This window comes from Symphodus melops (genome assembly GCF_947650265.1).
Source record: "Symphodus melops genome assembly, chromosome: 22".
NCBI classification, from domain to species: Eukaryota; Metazoa; Chordata; class Actinopteri; order Labriformes; family Labridae; genus Symphodus; species Symphodus melops.
In genome coordinates, this window is record NC_136712.1 from 2,783,203 (window position 1) to 2,798,992 (window position 15,790).

Sequence of the window (15,790 nt, forward strand, 5' to 3'; positions counted from 1 at the left end):
TGCACAGCTCATTTATTTTGCATGAGAAGAAGAGAGGCACACACACACACACACACACATATAAAGGAGGTCATAGGATCCTCCCAGAGGGAACAGTGGGTGATTCCCTTCACTACCTGCGATGATCACGCCCTGCAGCAGCTGACAAACTAACACAGACATTATACAACAGATGTCTGCATATTGTGGAACGTATTTAGAGCTTTACATGTCTGTGCGGACGCACTGGTTACAAATATTAAAAGGCCACAGATGATAAGATGGAAAAATAAGATGCTCAACATTTGGTTCGGAGATTTTTCACGAGCGAGTCGGAGTTGACTGACAGCAGCGTAATAACGCCTCCGCCGATCCTCCCCGCTCACCACTGAACACAGCAGGTTAAACAAACACAGCATTTCTCCCTTCAGCGTTCATCCTCTCAGCCTTGTGAGAGGCAACCAGGGCGGACAGAATACAAATGATTCAGAAACCTAAGAACGTGTCACGTCTGTCTGCAGGGATGCACAAATGACGAGCGAGCAGCACAGGACTCAGACTTTCAGAGTTTATTAACAAAGTATTTACAGGGAGGTGACAGGGACGAGTGTGGATGTGTGTCACTGTGTTAAGGCTTTGAGCCCTTGTAGAGGAGATCTGACACCAGTGATCTGACTGCTGCTGGGTCCTCGGCGTCTGTGGAGGGAAAACACAAACATGCCAATGATCAAAGAAATAGTGTGAGACCAGATAAACAACACGTGAAATCAAATGTTCTCCTCTGAGAAAAACAAAACAAAACAAACAGCTAGCACACAGCGCAGCATCCCTTCCTCCACACATCAGACACAATCTCACACTGTTCTCTCTCTATCCACATTCTTCTCCTCCTCTCTGTCTCTTTGGCTGTCCCTGGGCTCCTACATCAGACATTTGCCACACTGGGTTAGGTAACAAGTCGGTGAAATAACAGTCAAAAGAAACACAACAGGCCCACAGGTTGAATTATTAACACAGGCAGCAGGAAGCTACGCTAACACAGCCATCAGCTTTCAATAAAATCAGCTGGAACCTGAATTTTCATCCGTGCTCTGAATGCTCCAGCGAGTCCTGCTGATAACAAGTGTCTGTCATTGTTAATTTCTTCCACTCATTTCACTCTGTTTTTTTTCTTTTCTTCTTCAGGTGGGGTTGACTAGCTGGTCATCCATGCAGACCAAAGAGTTTGGACTAAATTGTATTTTAATCATGCTCTCGTGTAACATCGCTTCATACACGACACGCCCGGCTGATCAAGATGAACGCTGACAGAAGCAGGAAGGACGTTCTGGAGAAGGTAAATAACAGGAAATATTAAACTATTTGTGCACATTTGCAATGATTAACCAGGTTATTGACTTCAACATTGTGTTAGTCACGAGGAACACGTCGGTCAGCACAGGCGTTTTTTCCTTCCTGTTTTTGTGCTTGTAGATTACAGCTTCTCTCAAAACACTCAAGTTTGTTTCGTATATATTTGGCTGAATAGGAAAACCGTTGCTTTGATTCTTCCTGTGAGCTGTGTTATTTCAAATGCTCAAACTTGCATTCACCAAACTCTTTTATCGTAAATAACTTTTTTTTCCCCGTCCTAATGAGCCGAATGGCCGTGTGCGTCGGGGAGATGTGATCGTTAGGGCTAATTGATCCGCCTAAAGAGCTTTTTAATGTGATCTCTTTCTGCTCCGTTTGGGAGGACGTTTTGAGAGAGAAATCCCATTTTCACACGGCACAGATTCTTGTCCTGCTGTTTGAAATGTGCAATTCTAATCACGTAACATGTGGTCAATTAGCGGAGCGTGGAGCTCGAGAGCCCACGACCGAATCCCCTTCCAGAGAGGGGGCGTGGTCAGACACAGCTCATTTACATATTTAAAGCTACAGACACAGAAACAGCCTGTTCTGAGCAGGGCTGAGACAGAGGGGTTTATAGACATGATCAAATACAGGATCAGAGTGGATTTACAACAACACACTTCACACATGTTTTAGGGAGCTCGTGGACTTATTTAACCTGACTGAAAAAGAGGAAAATATGTCACCTTTAAAAAGTAGCAGATTTATCATCATTTAGTTTTTGATTAAGGGATTGAGTTTTAAACCAACAGACAGGCTATCAAAAGGAAGACATTTACAACACATCAGGACAAATTAAATTCATATGTGGTCCTCCGCCCAAAAAAATAAAAATCTAATTATAATAAAACCAGTGAAGGTGAGAACTGTTTCTAAATCTCTGCTACGTGCCTTTTCAGGGAGAACATCGGCAAACACGCCGGCCCTTGTTCGCAGTAAAATCTGCCATGTGGGAACCATTTTTCTCTTCTCTTCCTCATTAGTATTCAAGTCGGATTTTCACAACAGAACGGCAGAAAAGTTGGCTACAGATATTCACAGTTGGTCTCTCAGACTGACACTCAGAGGAGATGTGAATCAGCATCCTTACAAGTAATGTATTTTTAGTTTTTTTTTTAAGTTTTGACGTACCGACTCCCAGCGCCTCCAGGTGGCCCCTAAACTCTGGTTTCTCCTCCAGGACCCTGAACAGGTTGGTGGACTCCATGTGCTCCAGCTCCACCTTCCAGTAGACGTAGATTTTGTGGTTGAAGCTCACATACACCAGACAGGGGCTGTTCTTACCCTCCTTACATGTATACTGACCTGAAAACAGAGAAAGGAAAAAAAACATGCTGAAATGACACGTATGAAGGCCGATGATTTTTCAATCAATATGTGGCTGTATTATCAGGATACAGTCTGTTGTGTGAATCCCAATGAACCCATCAGGACTAATATGAGCCTCTGTAGCAGAGCCAGCCTGCACACAAACACGGGAACAAATCTAATCTGCTGTAATGACCCCACAGAGCAGCAGAGAGGATGTGAAGGAGAGAGGAGGAGGAGGGTGAAAAGAGACAAACCCCAATTCACTGATGAAGATCAAACACAGTCTCTTGTCTCTCTTGTCGGCTTTACTGCTCAACACGTCGTATCAGCTCCTTTGACTAATCGGAGGCCAGTTTGTTCAGTCGCTGCAGAGAGGAATATTTAAAGACAGGAGAAGAATGAGCAGCGATTGGAGGGGGGATTCCAAAGCTCAACGTTGCCCCCTGCTGGTGTCATGAGACGTTTCGCTTGGCTTTGATTAAAAGGAATAAATATAAAAGCTTATCATTCGAATACCTTTAAAGGCTTTTAAGGCTACTTTTTTTTTTACAGGACTCTTCGGTTTATTTTCCTGTTTGAGTTCCCCTTCAGGAGACGATGAAGAATGTTTCTTTCTGATATGATAATGGACACTTTTTCTGTGTGGACTTTCCACCTTCATACCTCTTTAAATAAAACTCTGAGAGTCTTAACAAGAAGAAGAATATTGTGCAGCATCTTACATCTTCAACCTATTCTAGCAGGGACTGATGTCTGCTCAAACAGAAACTCCAGCTCGTCTTCAACTCCACTAGAACTGCGCAAAAGGTCGAGCTGGAGGGAGCAAAGAGACGGTTGTTCTCCCTGCTTCAAGCTTCAAGAGAGAGAAGACGACAGGAGAAGATCCAAACTGATAAACGAGATCACGTCTCCCTCACCGGCACAGAAGGCGTTGACGTTCTCGTCGAACTGGAACCTCACCACCATCCGGTTGTGGTCGATGATGTATGTTTGACCGTCCCAGGCGCACGCCACCACCTCCTCCCTGCCGTCGCCCTAAGAACAAACACATCACCTGGTCGTGATCGTGGAAACAGAGGTGGACATCTTTGCTTTTCTGACCTTTGTGTCTCTTAAAAAAAAAAAGATGTGCGAACGCTTGAGGAGTGAAGAATAAATAAAATGATTCATAAAAAGGGGACAGGACTCAAACTGGGGGCGGCTGAGCTGGTAGTCTCTGGAGGGTTTCCTGTGAATGTGTATGAATGGATGAATGACTCAAACCTCTGTCATCAGTGTGTGAACGTGGAGGTGTGAAACCTCTTTGAGACGAGAAAAGAGAAACACACGAGCTCAAGTCCATTCACACAAACTCACGGTCACGTCGAGCTTCTGAAGTGCAAAGAGCTGATGATCCACCTGGACGGACCACAGCAGCTGCTCCGAGCTGTCCATCAGCTTCAGAGTACCTACGAGCAGGGACAAAAGGAGACGTTTAAGAACAGCTGAATGTGTTTGTGTGAAAATCAGCTATTCAACGAAGCACGATGACGGTGGAGCTTCCTAAAGACGAGGCGAGAACCCCTCCACACCCGGACGTCTCTGAAGCACAAACTGCTGACAGCCTCACATAGTGATCGTCATGATGTCATTCCTCTCTGTCGGCTCGTCGTCGTGTCAACCAGAGGGAGACAGCGAGCTGGCAGGCGGAGGCCTCCAGTGATGATAATCCCTCTGCATCCTCTCTTCTTTAAATATTGATGAACTCTCCAGCTGCTCTCGGAGCGCTCTGCCAGAAATCTGCCTCCACACTGGCGAACAGCTCCTGAACACATTACTCCTGCTGCACATTCAACAAGTGGCACACAAGACATATGGCCCTCATTTACATCTGACCTCTGATTGGCCGATCGTATTAAGAGAACTTAAAAAAAAAAAAAAAAAAACATTCCCGGACTAAAGAAAGAAAATGACACACAGCTCGTGTTCAGTTCTCAGCCAGCTGGTGCTCACGCTGTCTTAACATGAGGTCACACACTTTAACACACACACACACACAGGTGAGAGACAAACGGTGATTAAGCTCTTCATCATTATGAGCATGTGTGTGCTCCTCTCTGTGCTCTGGAGAAATCAAATACATGGACGAGTTCAACAAACTAGAGCCCGACTGATGAAGCATCCAGCTCACTCTTTGACCAGCAGAGGGCGCCGTATGAAGTACAAAAAGCATCCCCTCCCCTCAGAGTGTGGCACACTTCTTGTATTCATATCGTCCCCACACGTTTGATCGCTGCATTAGACGTGTTTATCTATCAAAGACAGAGATCTGCCAACATTTCAACATTGCTTTTTTTTCTTCCCCATCATCAACTCCAAAAATCCCATCTCAATCGGGCCTGACAACGAACACCTGCTTTCACTTCAGGTGAGTTTCTGATTGGTCAAGGAGAAAGTGAAGCTGTTTAAAGCTAAGGCCGCCTGACAAACAGCCAGGTGTTCAACCTTCACTAAAATGTTTCTGTCTCAGCCTCTGTGTCAGACAGAGACGTCAAATTAAAAACTGAAATGAATTGCCCCCTGGGGACAAATAAAGTTTTTTGAATTTGAATGACGGGGATCTACGGTTGGATGCTTTATGAAACCTGTGCGTTTTGAAAAGAAGAGACTTAAACACACATTAAGGACATGTTTATGTGTAAACTAGAGAAGAGTTCAGGTTTTGTTGCTGAATTGAAAACGTGTTTTAAATTCATGACTCACCGTCTAAAGTACAGAGAGCGAACAGGCCACATTTAGAAGATTCTTCTTTAGAGCCTGTTAAAAAACAAACAAAAAAAAACACATACATGGGTAACTTATTGAACCTGCACCTGACTGAACGGCTTCAGCTCCAGTCAGTTTGCTACCTTTGCTGATGCTGCCGATGAGATGAGTGGACACATTCTTGTTGTGGATCCGCCCGGTGGTCAGATGGAGAACTACATCTCTGGAAGGTCCCTCACTGAGGAAAACAGACATGACAGGAAGAAACAAATAATCACAGTTTGTTTTTGTTTATGTGTCTGTTACTTCGGTGTGTAAGTGGGTCTACCTCCCCGGGGTGGCGGGGGCCTCCTCTCCTGAGTCGCTCGAGTCCTGCTGGGTCCAGGAGCAGAGCAGGATTGCATAGCCGCAGCCCGGCTGTGAGACCATCAGCTCGGGTAAACCCTCAGGACCTGGATTCACTGACAAACTGTCCACCTGCAACACACACATCATGGACAGACTTTCACTCTGTTGTAAATCTATGAACCCATGTATCACTTTCACCGGTATAACGTCTGTCTCCACTCAGACTGAGAGTTGAAGCTCAGCGTACCTGCCCCTCTAGAAGCCATTTCTTCAGCAGGACCAGCTGTCCTGATCCCAGGTCTGAGCCCTCAGACGGCTCCTCCCAGCGGAAAGCTCGGACCACCCGGTCTGTGTATCCCACCACCAGCTCGCTGCGGCCATCGCCATCTGCAGTAAAGACACGTCGCCCACACTGAAGTCAAATCCAACAAGCGGGATTCAGAAATGTTTGATGTAGGAGAACAGCAAGAGAGGAAGGATTTACCAATGTCGCTGATGAGGATGACTTTGGTGTTGGCAGGAATGTGCTGTGTGAAGAGCGGCTTCTGGTCGTCCGAGGAGATGAACTCGTGCTGACTCGACGAGTCGGATTTATTGGCAGTGGCAGCCGTCAGGTCGAAGAGGTGAAACCAGCCCTCTGCACCCACAGCCACCACAAAGTTCTGTCAAGACAGGAGAAGAAAAATGAAATAAGAGACATGAAGGAAACATCTCATCATGACAGCCTGCAGCTGATGACTCACCTTCCCTTTGTTGCAGACGTCTCCGACTGCGACGCAGGTCAGCTGCAACACAAAGACGCGTGATATAAGAAGCACATGACCACATGTTCAGTTTGAGTCATCTGTGAATAAAAGAGTTTCCATCCATCCATCTATTACTAGTACAAAGAAATAATATAAAAGATACCCATTTATACCACTGCAACAAATGCAGAAGTCCGAGGCACCCAATATCGGCTAAGTGTGTTTTCCTTTTTAATTGTCTGAATTGTACAAAACTATCGGCAATGAATCAGAATCGGTTTTATTGCCAAGTACATTTATACATACAAGGAATTTGTCTTGGTGCAAAAGAAAAAACAAGGGTAAGACTATAACAAGTACTTAATGTTGCTTTACTTTCTGTTATATATACTGTATAGTTCATCGGAAAAAAATAAAGAAATAAGAAAACCAAACCAGAAATGTAAAAAAAATGTGCTTACCAAAAACTAAGAGGAGAAAATAAACAAAGCGTGCATATATTATAACTCCAAGTTCATGTCCATCTGCTGCAATGTTTTACACAATACCTGATCACTTGAGCTTCATCTGACTGCATCAACATGATGAAAAGCTTTAAAAAAAAAAAACATACTGCTGAAAATGAGAAACACTGTGTTTGAGCACTGACCATGCCCACGCAGCTCCTGCTGATCCAGGGTTTGGACTCATCATTCTTGTACACAAGAAGCTTTCCACTCGTGTCCCCTACAACCAGCTCGTTCAGCTACAGAGAGAAAAGGCAGCACATGCATATTAAATTAAACCTGCAGACCTGTGTAGTGGAAAAGTGAATGTGAAGAGGTTTCCTTACAGAGTCGTTGTCTGCGTCTCCCAGACAGATCGCATGTGGAAACAGAGTCCCTGTAAAGTCCAAACTCACACGCTGAACATAGTTTAAGGCTCTCATAATCTTTATATCACAGCCTGTAATTCACTTCTGCAACTGTTTTAAGAGTAAAAAAAGCAGAGATCGCATTTGAGACGAGAGCTGGCTAACATCACCTCTGAACTAACGTTATCTTCTACCTAACATCGCGAGATCACAGAGCGCCCTAACATCGTCGCTTGTTTTTGTTTTTTTAAAGCGTCGCTTTGTTAAATTAGTTTAACTCTCAAATAAAAATGTTTTAACAGGTAAAGTAGCTGTGAAGCTTGCTTTTTTTAGGGCACACACGCTCTTTCCTGGTAAACAAGGACACGTGACCTGAAAAAGTACGGCAAGTAAGTTGGGACAAAAAGATTGATTTCGAAAATTTTAGAAAGTCTACAGCGGATATTTGTAAAAAATAAAACAAATAGAAACAATTTTGATAACACGAAGTAGTTATAAATATTTCAAGGTAGCATATACTTTAACTGCATGCCATCTTTAAGTTGAATTTTTGTTTTCCCCAATATATTATTTTTTTAACAATTTTATTTGACTTTTTGCACATACATATAAGCATCTATTTAATTTGTGTTTCTTTACTATAAAAAAAATAAAAAAGATAAATCTGATTCACAAAGTGAAGTACCGTTGTTGTCCTCTAGAGGGAGACATTCAATCACAGGTTTTCATGTCAGAAAACAGCACAAGGCAGGAGGAAGCAGAAGTTTACACAAATATCACGAGCAGTCAGAAGTCCAACACAGGAAGAGGAGTGATTTTAAAAAGCCATTAGCTCAACGTAACAGACTGGGAGGAATGTTTATTCAGTTTTCTTCCCCTCGGGTCTTCCTCAATTATTTTTCTTCTCATGTTTATGTGCTTATTAAAACTCTTTCCATCTGTGTTAATTGTATGAAAAAATATTTTGCTGAAAGTTGTTCAAGGTTGTTTTTTTTTGTGCAACTTTTAAAGAATTTCAGTATAATGTTCACATCAAGTGTTGGCATCTTAACCATCTAAATCATTTACTTTAATGTACAAAATCAATTTCAAAGCTTACAGGCTGTTCAATTTTTACTAAAGAATAATTGAAAGTAACTTTTCAACTCCGTTGAATAAAATAACTTTCATATAAAGTTCTGCTTTAACATGTATCGGTGTTTCTAGTTGCACCTGCTGAAAGAAAACACTGTTTTTTTAATGACAAACAAATTTGATTATCCTTTTATCTCATCAGACACAAAGATTGCACGCCCGATATGGTTGTTTGTGATCTTTTGTTTTATTGTCTCCCCACAGAAAAAAAAACAAGGACAGACTGAAAATCATAAAGTGGTTTAAGGGGAACTCGGGCGCCCAGATGTCATATTAATTATTACACTCAGCTATGACTGGAAAGCCCCTCAGGAAAACCGAGCGCCCTCCCAGCCTCTGGAAGAGCAGCAGCAGCAGCAGCAGAGGAGGGAGAGAAAGTCCTCACAAAGCGCTAATTGGACTCTGGAAGCACACTGACAGGGCATGGATAGGTTTCAGAAAGCCTGGCGGTGGCTGAGGGGTGCAGGGGGAGGCTGAATACAACCCACGCTTCTTTTCTAAACTCTCTTGCTGCGCTGAAAAAAAGAGGGGAGAGACAGAGAGAATAGGGGGGAGGGAAAGAAAAGAAAGTATTGGTGGTGGGGGGGGGGGGGGGTGGAAGGGGGGGGGGGGGGGGGGGCTTGGCTGAGGGGGGGCTCCTCAATGCAAGCTTGATTTTGAATGCCACTGCCAACGCAGAAAATTGCACAATTTATTACAATCCGCTCTTCAGGACGCGCACACACAGACCGAAATAAAAAGAGAAAAAAAAAACAGAGGGTGAGGCTGTGGGTGAATAGAGGTTATCTGCACACACACACACACACACACACACACACACACACACACACACACACCCACACACACACTGAAGTTACTTACACAGGAGAGCATTGGAAGGGACAGAAAGATTCATAAGTAAAAGCAGAAATGTTATGCACAAAGAAAAGTATGAAAGTAAACCTTCCTTTTTATGTACTTTTTATTGATCACTCATGCCTTGCACATGTGCACACGGGCACAATGGCATCCTCTTATTTTATTGGACAATTAAGCAAGTCAAGAGATTTCACAAAAACTTCAGAGAAATCAGAAATGTTTTGAGTATAACGGCTGAATTACGCACAAATTAGGCAGAAAAGGTTTGAAGATTTGCACACACTCCTCATACATGCATATAATATGATGTACAGAGAGGAACAGTGATGGAGAAAAGAGAAGTTTTTGGTGCATAAAAACTGAAGATTCAAGCATGAAAACTGACCATTCCTAACCCTGGCTCCTCTTCATTTCTAGTTTATTACACGTCCCCGTGCTGCACATGCACGCGCAATCACACTCCGAGAAACAGAGTGGGTGTTTCGGTCCTTGTTTTGTTCCGCACTGAAAAGACTTGTTTTATTATTCTCCACTTTTCCCAAGCGACAATAATCGTCAGGACTCGGCGCGTCGACGCTACTGTAACCATATCGGGTGTATCAAATCATCCACAAAGCCTCCTCCAAACTGCTTCTGAGGGCCCCTCCGCAGATTTGCGCCCTTTCGTTCCGCCTGTGCGCGGCTGATGATCTGTTCTAATCAAAGTGGAAAATTCGCCCTCTGATGCACAATGGAGCCCTAAACGAGCGGCATTCAGACGCGTCTGTAACGTGAACAATAAAACCAGAGCACGCAGTGTTGAGATGGTTTGAATCGCCAAGAGAATGACTGATTTACATGCAGAGATAAAAGTGCAGCATGTGGAGAGTTGTTTTAAAGTCCGGATGGTTCAGAGCAGAGCTGTCTTTCAGCACCACAGTTTGAACCAGTGCAAGGAAGAAAACCGAAAATATGAACCAAATGATGACCGCTGGATAGATCTTTGCATTTTAAAGGCTCGTTTCTCTGGAGGTTATTAGATCTGACAGAACAAGTTTCCTATCTGAGCCCTTCAAAACAAAATATCACCGCCGGGTTTGATTCCACTTCATCAAACCTCTGACTGAATGGATGACACCTTTTTTTTTTTGTTTGCGAGTTCAAAGAGCGTCTATGAAGGGAAAGTCCCAACACAACCTTGGAAAGAGATTTTTGTCTTTCTTAGCTCATTAAAGAACTTTTTTTTTTTAAAGTTACAAGTTCTTTCTTAAAAGATCCATTCGTGTTCTAGTATAAGTGTTTTTCTTTATATCATGTCCCTAGACCAAGGTGAAAAATGCCATTTTAAAAGTTGCACGTGTTCACTGCTTAAACATCAGCGTAATCATGGAGTTAGATTTGGAACCAAACCTAAAAGGTTTTGTAGGTTCTCTTGATCCTTACGCACACAGAGTGAACATGTTGTTCACTGTTCTTCTCTCCGTTAAAACTTTCCGTTCTGCTCCTTCACTCACCTCTCTCTCTCTCTCTCTCCCTCTGACACTCGTGATAGATAGAAAGACAAAAAAACTCACCACTGACTGTTTGTTTAGTGCTTCAAGTGGCACGCGTCCGGCGCGCTGCACCGGGGCAGGAGCCCAAGGTGAATCCACGCGACTGGAGGGCGTGGCTAATGCCTCATCCACACGCATTGAAAAGCAGTGGCGTCTCTCCTCGAGGACTCAGTAGAGCTTTGAGGTACGCGCAAGGCAGCAGCCAAGGGACTGCCCCCACTGAAACAAGTGCGCGTCAAGCGACCACAACACGTGAACAGCACGAGCGGGACGCACCCCCTCGAGACTTGGTGATTTCTTTATAAGTTTGTATTCTTTTTTTTCTTGGAATAGACCTCACAGCCAAGATGGAAATTAACCTCAGCCAGCAGCAGCTCCTTCCGCCCGCGTGCTTCTTCTCCTCCTCCGCGCCGCAGAGCATCCAGCTGAGCCCGAGCGGCAGCAGCCAGAGCAGCGGGAAGTCTGCGTCCAAGCAGCCAAAGCGGCAGCGCTCCTCCTCTCCAGAGCTGCTGCGCTGCAAGCGGAGGCTCAACTTCGCCGGGTTCGGTTACAGTCTACCGCCGCAGCAGCCGCACGCTGTCGCCCGGAGGAACGAGAGGGAGCGGAACCGGGTCAAGCTGGTCAACAACGGCTTCGCAACCCTGCGGGAGCACGTGCCCAACGGAGCCGCCAACAAGAAGATGAGCAAAGTGGAGACGCTGCGCTCGGCCGTGGAGTACATCCGCGCCCTGCAGCAGCTTCTGGACGAGCACGACGCGGTCAGTGCGGCGTTCCAGTCCGGAGTCCTGTCGCCCACCATGTCACAGGGATACTCCGCAGGCATGAACTCCATGGCGGGGTCACCAGTGTCCTCATACTCGTCAGATGAGGGCTCGTATGACCCTCTGAGTCCAGAAGAGCAGGAGCTGCTGGACTTCACCAACTGGTTCTGAGCATCTGTATGAGGTAAGGACAGACCTAAAGATAGGAACTAATACACAGACTCATCTGTAGATAAACTATTCATGATATACTCAATGAACAGTAGTTTAACATATCTCTTTTTCTTTTTTTTTTTTTTACAGAAATATGGATCAACTCATTTAACTGTTGTAGTGCGCTTGGGATGGTCCCGGAGAAGGCTGGCGGCCCACAACAACAAGACGCCCCTGTGAAAGCCTTCTGGTCCCGCGTCCTGAACGACCGGTCCTCCCAGACTGACAGAAAGACAGACAGACAGACACGGCCTTAAAGTCCTGAAAGCTTCGGGTGAAATCAGGCCATGAGATCAGCGCCAAAGGATTAAAGGAAGACGGTTCTCCAGACAAGCGTGGGAATCCAAGCTTCTTCTGTGCATTTGATTTAAACAAACAAACCCTAAAGTGAATCCACGCTCTTCAAGCAGCACATTGAAAACATTATTTAACACGTCGCTCTTCAACTATGCTAAACCCAATCACAGAACAGCAACCCTTTGGTAAAACCTCTCAGAAAATGCTTCCAAGTCTCGGATTTTATTCTATGAAATTCTATATCGAACGCTTTTTTTGAAATATATTAAGATATTTTTGTATGTAAAGAGATTTATAGATGTTTTGTACACATCCTTTTGTATATATTTTGTCTATATATTGCTTCTATACCTCCTGCCTATATGTAGACGTGTAGTCTATTATTCTCTGGCTCTTTTGTTCCTGAGGTTTCCAGAAGGAGTTTGACACTCCGCCCTTTTATTCTATAGCACCGATGTGTCTTATTTAATAGCAAAAAACCATGTTATTGCATTAAAATGTCATGAAGTTAACAATGATCAAAAACTTATGCAGCTACTGTCCAAACAGAGCTCAATGACCACGCATTGTCTCTACACTGCCAGCTCTCTATGTTGTCTTCACATAAAAAAAAAGTCTTATAACCATATTTTCTACACTGGAGTCCAAAATAAAATGATTTGCTACTGAATTATTTTTTATGTCATGTCTTATTTGTGGGTGTTTTTAAAGCAGGGGAGGGGGGGCACTTCAGTTCCAGCTTCTGTCTTATGGTGAGCAGCGAACAGAAGGGAAGGTGATGAAGAGAGACACTTTTACGCACCGATAAAAACGCCTCTCTCGTCCGTGGAAGGGCACACCAAAGTGTGCCTTTAAGTTCTCAGCTACAGAGCCTTCATCCATATTCTCAGTCACCCACTCTTGTCTGTTCTTTTTTTTGGTAAAATGGGAGAGTAAAGACAAGAGAATCGATCCCTTCAGCTCAGGCGAAAAAAACCCCAAAACGTAAATCTGGTGCGTAAAATAGAAGCCACTGCGTTTGTTTCTGAACATAACATATACAATATATATGTAGGATAAACGTGGTTAACCTGAAGCTTGGACCCACAGTGTGCTCAAAGTTTTCCTTCAAAAGTTCTAAAACACTTTTTTAAAGGTAAAAGTTGTTCTTGATGTTACATTTAAGCGCCTTGTCCTCTGAGTATCTTTGTCTTAAAGAGTCTGATGGTTCTTTTAATTAGATTTTTTTTGGTCTTAAAAATGAAGACTACATTGTAGTCCAGTATTCAAAACATTCTTGTACACAAATGGCTGCACAGAAACAGACTGTAAGCGTCCAGACTCCACTTTCCTCTCCACGTTACCAAACACGTAAAAAAAACAACGAGACGATTTCTCGACGAGTCTTTACAACCAGCTGACAGAGGGAATGCCAAAAGCATGGTTACACTCGACGATCACCGAGAGGTTGTCAGGTGGAGCGCGTGCTTTGTGTAAAACGAAGTTTGACAGGTAGGACTGAGGCTGCAGCCGGGCGCGTGCCTGCTGTAATGAGTGAATGGAGTCTGTCGGGTGGTCGAGTGGAGACACGGAGCTGAACTGGCTGATGGCGTGTGCCTTCTGACAGCAGCATGCCGCTGAACACACACACACACACACACACACACACACACACACACACACACACACACACACACACACACACACACACACACACACACACACACACACACACACTAGTATGTGTGTGAAGTTTAAGCTCTACCTGTATTTAAACTCAGAGGAACATTTAGGAATCAAATAAATTCATTTAAATCTCAGTTTGTAACTCAAGAACAACATATTTTCCTATGAGAGAAACACACACACACACACACACACACACACACACACACACACACACAAACCGTGTGATTCCTTCAGCTGTTCTTAAAGGAGGGTTCATAGGCCACCAGGGGGCCATGGGGGGGGGGGGGGGGGGGGGGGGGGCTGTCAGCTCAGAGTACTGGAGTCAGTGGAAGCAGAAGGAAACTTTTCAAGTTCAGACTCTTACTTTCAGCATTATTGTGATTTAAATCAGTGACGGGAATTCAGTTTATTGTCTCTTCCATAATATCTTTTATCATAGTTCAATAATATAAATATAAAAGTCTGAATGTTGATAGTTATTCTGTGTTTGTTTGAATGGCTTCCAAAAAGTTCGGACTAGAAAGTTAAAACTAGAAAAAAAAACAACCTTTTAAATAGTTGACCATCTGTAGGTTGGGCCTGTACAACATAAACATCTTTACTTTCCCTCCATATGTTTTTAATAAATCGTTTTAATTGAAACACGTAAAATAAAGTTTCAGCTTTAACTCCATCAGAGCTCTTCAGCTTTATTTGGATGAAGAAACGAAAGATGACACGTGGCACCGTGACTCTACATTTAAAACACACAGCAGCTGAGCGGCTGCATTACAGCTCACACATACGCCTCCATGTTAACAGATGGGACAAACACATCATGTAAGACTGCGTCCTGAAGGGATCTTTGAAGTTTTATGCGTGAAGAAGATGGAGACGTGCCGTCCATATTATTAATCTTCATGTGTAAAGAGTCAATTCATAACAAATTCAGTCTCAAGACACAACAGAGCAGGAAAACAAGTCATTGTTACTCATATCAGCATGAATCCATCATGAGCACATCTAGCACAGGTACAGAGGCAAACCTCGAGCAGACTCATGTTGATCATCTAAAAGGTGTTTTTTTTTCTGCACACTGGTTATAAATTTGGTCACCTTAAATGTTTTTTAAATCCTGAGCTCTCTGTGTCGCTCTGCAGATGTGACAGCGAAACGTTTGAGTGCTCTTTTTGAAATCTCCTGCAGCTCTGATCGAATCACGACAAACCTAAATAAAGGTTTAATAAAAATAAAAATAAAAAAAAGTTGTACACCAGGGTGAGTCCATATTTTTATAATCAGCAGCAGATCTAAACATCATCTTAAGATGAGCTTTATAATAATTTATTGTAATTTCCCATGAAGACATATGCTGCTTACAGGACGTCCCCGCTCTAACAGCCTGTCTGAGTCCATTATGTTTCCCTCCTCGGCGGTCTGTCAGGCGTGTACGAACCGCAGGAGAGCACGGCCATATCTAATTGGCAAAGCGCGGGCTAAACAATGACTCAAACTATATAAGATGAATATCTCATTGAATATCATTCATCAGTGTTGATTAAGTTGGATAGAAGAGGACAAAAGTCTGAGCGGGCTTCTCTGCTCAGATATTGTTTTCTTGGCGGCGGAACAATACGGAGCTGTTGCATCAGAACATTTACATGGACTCCGCTTCTGCTCACGCACGCAGCCTGCGGACGCTTTTACACTGTGATAGTGCTTTGACTTTGTTTCCACTGAGACAAACCTGGAGAACATTTCAGGACCATAGACAGCGTTTGATCGGTTTCATTTTTTTTTTAATCAGACAACGTTTCACACGCGTGTCCTCAGAGGGAGCGGAACATGCCCTCAGTGTGTTTGGGCCATAAATCATCGTGGCACAAAAGGGAGATTATGTGACGCGTTCAATAGACACGAGATCAAAGAAACCCACAAACCAGTTTACATGATGCCGGGGTGTGGTGCTGG

At 43.8% G+C, this 15,790-nt stretch overlaps 2 protein-coding genes across 4 annotated transcripts; one reads left to right on the forward strand and one right to left on the reverse strand.

Moving 5' to 3' along the window:
- Positions 1-533: 533 nt before the first annotated feature.
- On the reverse strand, positions 534-8,166 carry itfg2 (integrin alpha FG-GAP repeat containing 2). Of its 3 annotated transcripts, none has more exons than XM_079335608.1 (12): positions 7,357-8,165; positions 7,174-7,269; positions 6,522-6,563; positions 6,263-6,440; positions 6,026-6,165; positions 5,759-5,907; positions 5,574-5,668; positions 5,428-5,481; positions 4,042-4,133; positions 3,603-3,720; positions 2,506-2,596; positions 534-675 (listed from the first exon to the last, which is right to left on the reverse strand). In XM_079335608.1, the coding sequence occupies exons 1-11, from the start codon at positions 7,450-7,452 to the stop codon at positions 2,532-2,534; spliced, it is 1,125 nt and encodes a 374-aa protein (XP_079191734.1). In that variant the 5' UTR covers positions 7,453-8,165; the 3' UTR covers positions 534-675; positions 2,506-2,531. The 3 variants fall into 3 exon arrangements, 2 of the variants coding, with proteins under 2 accessions (XP_079191734.1, XP_079191733.1); XM_079335607.1 differs by having other exon boundaries at positions 2,506-2,679; positions 7,357-7,836; XR_013778146.1 differs by lacking the exon at positions 534-675 and adding an exon at positions 2,940-3,050 and having other exon boundaries at positions 2,590-2,679; positions 7,357-8,166.
- A 2,339-nt stretch (positions 8,167-10,505) lies between these two features.
- Positions 10,506-12,071, forward strand: ascl1a (achaete-scute family bHLH transcription factor 1a). The gene is made up of 2 exons (XM_079335623.1): positions 10,506-11,846; positions 11,966-12,071. The coding sequence occupies exon 1, from the start codon at positions 11,249-11,251 to the stop codon at positions 11,831-11,833; it is 585 nt and encodes a 194-aa protein (XP_079191749.1). The 5' UTR covers positions 10,506-11,248; the 3' UTR covers positions 11,834-11,846; positions 11,966-12,071.
- Positions 12,072-15,790: the final 3,719 nt, after the last annotated feature.